Source organism: Dendroctonus ponderosae, unplaced genomic scaffold (genome assembly GCF_020466585.1).
Source record: "Dendroctonus ponderosae isolate FM_Combo_2020 unplaced genomic scaffold, Dpon_F_20191213v2 Dpon_F_20191213_3, whole genome shotgun sequence".
NCBI classification, from domain to species: domain Eukaryota; kingdom Metazoa; phylum Arthropoda; class Insecta; order Coleoptera; family Curculionidae; genus Dendroctonus; species Dendroctonus ponderosae.
This window is the reverse complement of record NW_026018508.1, coordinates 6,831,221-6,839,145: the sequence shown is the minus strand read 5'-3', so window position 1 is coordinate 6,839,145 and position 7,925 is coordinate 6,831,221. Positions and strand designations below refer to the sequence as shown.

Below are 7,925 nucleotides of genomic sequence, written 5' to 3'. Positions count from 1 at the left end.
TAAAAAGTACTTTTCTCAGCCTGAAACGCAACATGTTGATGAAAGGTGGGTAACTTGAACAGCAAATCAAAATAACTTTCACCTAAATCTCAATCTAGTCTTATCAACCATAAAAATAGGGTAAATAGTAATGCTGTTATTTGAATTTTTGTGGCAGCAAAACTATCCGAATTGATTTTTGGAGCAATCTGACGTTTGCTTTTTGTCTAACTAACCAAAAATGAAGCAAAAGTTGTACGGCTGGAAGCTGCAAAACCCGCAAATAAATCAACTTAAATACGTTTAATCTAAATCGTCTGATTTCCTATGGCTAGACCTAAACCATATGGTAAGTAAAATAATTATTTTACTTTCTCTATGACCTAAACACGTAGAACCCATCGTCTGATGAGGTCCTTTGCCAATTTTCACATCGACGAGGTGAAGGTCAAATATTTCCTTTTTTTAGCTAGTTTTAAATGTGAATATTTACCGATATTTTCTAAGGAATTTATTTTTTTTGATGTCTCAAGATAAACAGTGCATGTGCCCCTTCCTTTCTAGTCATATTCTACGCTAGGCTTTAAATTTTTGGGCTCCATACTGGAGCCATTGTTAACATTAAGGGTACTACCCGTTTCCGGGGGGTCAGGCGGGACCGGGGGAGGTTTGAATCCTCTCCCATGTCCAGCCCCACCGTCCATATTTACAACCACACTAAAGTGTGGTTGTTAATCAACAACTTCCGAATAAACAACTATAAGCTATGTCGTTAGTTCAAAACAATCTAGGATAAACGAAAATCCCCACTCACCATATACAGTCACAAATCGAAGGAAGTTAGTATTAATTACTAGCTCGCACTTCTAATCGTAGCCAATGTCAGCGGTCGAATGTAATACAAAACTTACCAGACATAAATTAAACACAACTGAGAAATTCATTAAAACCTGGAGACCGCTACAAACAGATTTACTTATAATGACAGTTTAGATCCTTTGGAAATATTCAAAATAACGTTAGCCCGCGCGGCTCACTTCAGCTTGGAACACCCGACCATCGTTGCCGGTGCATCTACCGAATTAATGGAGACTGTTTTGACGCCTGCAAAATCAATTATGTGGTTAACACATTATCACCTTTTTTATTATGTCAGCATATTGTTAAAGCGTTATTAATTGATTATCCAACAACCTTAAATTTTGAAATTTGTTACTCCCAAATCAATACTATTTTTTAAATAATAAGCCTACATTTTTCCACAGACTTTGGCAATTGAGTTCACATTGGCAGCGCCACAATGACTGACTAGAGAGAAGAATTGTGYATTTTGTGGCTTGTTCGCTTATTCACTCTACAGTTCGGTAGCTTCCTCATCACTTCTTTARTTYATGTTCCGCATAGTTTATATTTAAATGGTTTTTCTAGTTAATAAAATAAATATGTACATTGTTGTACATATTGTYTGAAGAAATGGGCTAAAGTCGCACATTCACCTGGATTTCTAAAATCGTTGGGAAACTAAGTTTAAAAATGGGAACCACCCATTTAAATGAGGTCAATTTGACCCACCTACCACATGACTGTGGTAAAAGCATCTTAACTGGTTGTCGTAGCCAAATAATGAACGATATGTTTTTGTTTGTAATAAAACAAGGAATTTGAAAAGTATTTGAAAAAATTGAAAAATACCGTGTCGTTCCAATTTTTTCTTTACCAAAATCGGTAGCGTGTAGATACGCACGCTAGTAGCAAAATGTATCAAAATTATTTTATTGCAAAACATTCGTCTTCCCTAGCTATTGATCCCTGGAAAATTTCGTTAAAATGTCGCCATGCGTTTTGAAAAAAATTGTAATTTACTATTTTTTAAATCAAATTTCATCACTCTGTAAATCCGCAGCGAACCATATTTGGGCTATCGTTTATAAAGCATACTAGGGTTATTTTCGGAGGTAGAATACGTGGTTAAAATAATGCCCGTTCCTCATGAAACACCTTTCTGTAGTGATACCTCAGGATTAAATTGCTACTGTTACACCATGTTCACCTGATGCATCTCTCACATTGTCACATCTTTCAACGTCATATCGTCTACTTGGGACATTTTGGGAAACATATTTGAATAAATTGATAGTAAGAATAATTCCGAACTAAGAAAAAATGGCAGAGCATTTCAATGTACAATCGTCCAGTGATAAACATTACAAAACTTCCCCGAATAAAAGAACATCTGATCATTTAGCGCAGTTAGCAGAGCCCAAAAAGAACATTACAGCGCTTGAAGAGGCCGCTAGCAAGAAAGGCGTAAAGCCATCAGCAATGAAATATAGAGCTACAAAACGAATTTTAAGTCTATCGAAACCAAAACGTGTAACAGTCAAGAAAATAGACCAAAATCCGATAGATCCATTAACCCAATCGATCACATCGGTCAGTCCGAGTGCCTTGATGTACAAACCGACTAAGAGAATTTTGGAATTGGCGCAACCTAAATAAACTCATGGGATTTTTGCTAGATGGTATAAATATCTCCGTTTGAAATATTATTATTCATTCATTCATTCATTTCGTCACAACTGAACATGTTTTAAATAAATAAATAACCGTTGTCGAATACCTAATTAATATTTTACTTAGTAGCAGTAAACATGAAACCTTACTGAAACATTTCAAACTTGCAGTTATATTGCATAATTGTAACAGGTCATGAAAACGTTTCAAAAATGTTTCAGTAACGTCTTTAGCGCTCAGCGCACACGAGATTTATGGTTCTACCTACAGTGCCTTTATGCAGGACAGTGGCGACTACACTGACTTTATAGTTGTTTTTGGCATAAAGTAAATTTTACTTACTCTATGGTTTTTGCTCCTTCTCTTGCGTGTTGGATATTTCTTTCTTGCGACAATAAGTGAAGGGAAAGAACTAGAGGCTATTTCAAGGGGGTTTTAAGTAGGTTTTTCTGCCCGATAAACGTTCAGATTAGTGATTTTTTCCGCATCCACCAACCGGTCCAATCTGCAGGGACGTGGTCAAGATCACAAAACCAGTCACCCCCATCGGGCATTTCGTGGGTTGTTCTGTGCTCAAGATTCCCGTTCAGGGGAAATCTCCAGAATTACTTGCGACTCGAGCGAATGGAGAGGGGATCTCCGTCACACCATAGCAACCGTTTCCATAGCAACTATATCCATAGAAACTGTTTCTAGCAGCTGTTTCCTAGTAACTATTTTCATAACCGTTTTCTCACCTACAGTCTTCATAGCAACTGTTTTTTTACTAAAGATGAGGTGTTTCCATAACAACCGTAACCATAGCAAATTTTCCACAGAAAACCGTCAATAGTTTGGCACAAATTTATTGTATTTATGTACAAACAATTTTAAAGTTAAAAATAGTTTTTTTCGGAGAAGTGGAATCAGATCAGCTTTGAACACGAATTCAAGTCTGCATGTATATTGTTCACAAACAATATATGTACATAAATGGAACAAAAACTCATCCGATATTGATAAGTTTTTACGATATTCTGAAAGCACCGAGCKRCAAAACTAACAAGATGATATAATCGATTGCTTSATCGTCTCTTCGATGAGTCATCGAGTTATTTTGCAGTCCGATTTCAGTTYTTGGTTGTTAACAATCTTGCAGAGTTGCTGTTCATACGTTTCAGGTTCCAACCAGAGTGACCGCCAAAACGATTTTTYATGGCCTGGTGATTTTCGAGTTTTTTATTAGCCTGATATAAAATAGGAGTATAATTTTAAAGATCTAAACGCTTGTATCTGAAAGCTGAAGCTTAAATCATAAACCTAAGCATATTAGAACCTTATACTTAAACCCTTCGGGTTTAAGTATAAGGTTCTAATTCATTAAGGTTAAGTAAGTTCATTAAAGCATATATGATTTTAGATGATCGAATAATCGAGAGACATACCCGCTTAAAGATATATTTAAAACGTTATTTAAGACAAATTCTTTCAATTCCTCTTTAAGGATAAATATGTATTTTTATGCACATAATATACGCTGTTGGAATTTCAATTCTACTACTGATATGATTAAAGATTTTACATCAAACATAATGTATCAATAACAAAATACTGATATTAAAGGCAGAGCAATTGACTTTACCTTTGAGAGTATGAACAAGAAGAAACTGAAATGTTAGACCTACTTCGAGAATTTGAWGTTCTTTGCATTAGSATACCTAAGTGAAAATTACTGGATTTAAAAAATATATATTTTTCTCATTAATATATTTTAGACACACAAGTAAACACATAATCTCAATCCAACTGGTTAGAAAAACTAAAGTTCTTGTTTATTTTAAACCGTTCCGCTTTGTTTTTATTGGTTTACCCCCCCGTTTGAATTTACTTGGCGCCAGAACCGGAAATTTTTGGCGAAATTTGTCCGGTAGTTGGAGACATCGCCATTTCTCAGTCTGGTCACTCTGGTTCCAACTTGATTGGATGATCGCCGTAAACGCAGCAGCTTTCCCAGCCAAAGATAAACATGTCCGATCATTAGACTTATCTAGGCCGAACCTCCCTAATCAGTCGTTTGCTCCACCTTTGTGGCATTTTAATCCTCTTCATCTTGATATGTTGTTTGAAAATGCACATCCAAATAACAAAGGCATGATTTGAGAATCATTTCCTCTGCTAGCATCATTAAAAACACGAACTTTTACAGTTTAAATTCAAAATTCACATAAATGCCAAAAGTACCCCTTCATGTACTTTTCCAATGTATTCTCATTTGTAAGAATTCAAAACATTATAAACTTTTAAATAAATTAACAAAAGTGTCCCAAAGACGTGAACTCTTGTAACTCATAAATAATTCACAGGTATTGTCACGTTCTAGTTAGTCCTACACTATATACCTACATTCAAAGTAATAAGAAAAATATATACAAATTTTATCACTTCTTCAAAGACCTAGCTATAATGTTACAGCCCATTACCCAAAAATGGAAGGACACACTATTCCTTTCATTTGGATAAGAAATAATATAGTTAAAAGGAGTCAAATCAATATAATCTGGAAGTCGAAATAAAGGGGTAGATCTGTAGTACATACTTAGGAACATTAGAATGAGGGTGCAGATGACTTGGGGCACATAAGCTGAGGCCAATTGCCACCAAATGGAGTCCTGATTGCTGTTACATGCTTTCAGTTTTTCGTCTATGGCATTGATTTTCCTTTGGATTTTTGAATATTTAGCAAAATCGTCGACCATGTTATATTTCAGTTGTTCATCTTTTAACGTCTGTTTCTCTTTTTGCAGTTGTTTGCCTTCAGAGGATAATCGGTTAGTCCATTTTCTAAGCTGAAAGTATTGGCGTTACTTGGAGTATTTTCATGTGTTTATAAAATCCTACCAAGTTGCTAAATCGAGAAGAATGTGACGCTAAGAAACTGAGTATCGTCGCTACTAGAAGCAATGACGCAGTCATACTRTTATGATAAATCTACCTAAAGAAATTGATTTGTGCTGAAAACATTTATTTGAAAACAAGTCGATGACATTTAAGGTTATGTTAAAGCGTCAAAASAAAAAATTGATATTTGAACCACAGATTATTATTAAACTAKTTGAMCACAGAACACCTCAGGGCCAGGGACCGCTTTTTCTATATACAATTACAATATTATGTCGCTAGATGGCCTGAAAACGACARAGATGCAAAGTCGAATTTCAACGGGTGAATCCCATAGCTAAACCGTTTACCGTCGAGCTTTAGCTAAGAACATTTGAGGTMATTTTTGAAAATATCATTGAAATTTGTCTTAAATTCTCTTTTTGACACAAAATTGTGAAGAAATKATTGGTGCATCAACCAAACAAAAATGAGTTAATTCCATCCACCAAATTAAAAGATCTGGYAGTTTTTGTACCACGACACTCAMGAATTCACCACTTGTCTAAAGCGGATGARCTCGATTGTTTCATCGAAATATGAGTCTTRCATAAGAACAAATTYGCAGCGAGTTTYACTAAAATACATCGTACCATTCTCYCGATATTTMAAAAACGATAMATTTTTTRAAAAACTTTGACCATCAATAGCAGAGGAGCCAGACATTTTTTGTTAATAAAAGTTAGGTCATATCGTCTTCTTTTGATCCAACGAATAAAGCAATKACYTTTTGATCATCTGCTTACGGCACACCCTGTATATAGATTTAATACAATTACGAGCCAAATAACATTGGAAAGTAATTTAGTTGAAAACTAGTTGACTATACTTAATTATTTAGATAAACTGCATCTAAAAATAAGTTTCAACGCATTTTTGAAAATTGCAGTATTTGTATTAGACACTCTTATCTGAGACAAATCTATTAAAACCAATAGCTCGAAAAACTTAATTTATTTTACAATTCTTCCGAATAAATCCATTAAATTAATACACAAAAAGTACTTTTGTAAGAACGCAAACAGAAATTGTCATGTTTTTTGCAGTTGCTCACAAATTACTTTGTAAAAAACCTGCTGATTTAACACTACCTAAATAAATATAATTTGGTACATTTGTCGGATTCAATTTTTTTTATACTTTTATAAATGATTTTGAACAAACTACTACCTACAAAAATTTTTCTTTGCTTTGATTCGATAAACCTAATTGTATTTAAAATTTAAAACCCGAAATTATATATGCTTATATTGCTTATAGTTACTTTTTATTATAAAAAATCTCAATCTGAAAACATTATAAAGCCAGTGTTCCATAGAAAATAGTTTTGTATTCAAATTAAAAATCACATACAATATTTCAGATTTATGGGTCAAGACCCTGTCCATCCAAATTTTCCAATGTCCAGTCTTTTGCAAATGTTTCCTTATTTATTGAATCTATGATTCAGTTACATTGCGTATATAATTTGCAAGGATTGATGGTTTCTGGAGTAAAACATTTGTGAAATCAAAGATACCGAAAAAACCGAAAAACTAACCGGTGAAATTAGGATTTTAATTGACAAATAATGTAATAAAACCAAGTTGTAAATAGTTGATTATAGCGTAATTTAATGTTATCGCATTCAAGCACGCCGTTTGTTTATATCGCGCCAAGACGGACTAAATCTTGAAACAAAGATTAACATTAGTATCTACTCAATTTTCTATACGAGGGCACATTTCGTACTCAAAGAGAATGTAGACTCATGGATGTTGTAAAATATGTGTATTTATTTACAGTCTGGCCATTGTCGGTTAATATATCTACTGATATTAAAGATTTTACGGCTTTTTATAATTTCAGAAAGTCACTGTGATTTAGAATTTAGTAGATAGTGAAGTCTACGACGACATCAGCAACGTACATTTTCTTTGGATAATATGATTGAGCATGATTTGAAACATCTCAAGTAAGTATAGGTATATTAGTGGAAATATAACTTTAAAATATATATTCAGTATACTTATAGAGCTTACATAACTCCGTTTCATAAGTTGTTCTGGCAGTGTTAAACCCGTGATTACTTTTACGACTTTATATAAGGTCGGAATTCGCATAAAGAATCAAAGATTTAAATGAAACTTTTGTTCTTACATCAGCTTACTTTTTCCACGCAAATTAAACTTTAAACTGTCCCAACGTGTAGAAGTGAATCTCGTTGCAGATCCTCTACAATAAAATATTCTATTGATTGCCTATACGGAATAATTGCTTATTTATCTAACTAAAATTCAAATTTGTATAGTAAATATTTCATATTTTATTCCAATTTTATGTTAAAGGAGCCAGTTGCCCTCAAAATGGCTTTTCTGGAAACATCGACGTTACATATTGGCACTAATGACCTTTTTTGGGTTCTTCAATGCATACACACTAAGAGGAAATTTAAGTATTGCGATAGTAGCAATGACATCAGACAGAAATGAAACTTTGAAAAATGGGACTGTGATAAATATAGTAAGTTTTTTTTT

General features: G+C 33.7%; 2 protein-coding genes across 2 annotated transcripts in view; one reads left to right on the top strand and one right to left on the bottom strand.

The window, feature by feature from the left end:
* Positions 1-4,205: 4,205 nt before the first annotated feature.
* Positions 4,206-5,557, bottom strand: LOC109538494 (guided entry of tail-anchored proteins factor 1). Its single transcript, XM_019905739.2, has 2 exons — positions 5,371-5,557; positions 4,206-5,318 (listed from the first exon to the last, which is right to left on the bottom strand). Exons 1-2 carry the CDS (start codon positions 5,443-5,445, stop codon positions 4,911-4,913), a joined length of 483 nt encoding a protein of 160 aa, XP_019761298.2. The 5' UTR covers positions 5,446-5,557; the 3' UTR covers positions 4,206-4,910.
* Positions 5,558-6,986: 1,429 nt separating this feature from the next.
* The window catches only part of LOC109538496 (sialin), a 5,956-nt gene continuing 5,017 nt past the window's right edge, over positions 6,987-7,925 (top strand). Inside the window, exons 1-3 of the mRNA XM_019905742.2 lie at positions 6,987-7,203; positions 7,258-7,363; positions 7,737-7,911. Of these exons, the coding sequence (XP_019761301.2) occupies positions 7,335-7,363; positions 7,737-7,911 (204 nt within the window). The 5' untranslated portion in view covers positions 6,987-7,203; positions 7,258-7,334. The remainder of the gene's footprint in view (positions 7,204-7,257; positions 7,364-7,736; positions 7,912-7,925) is intronic.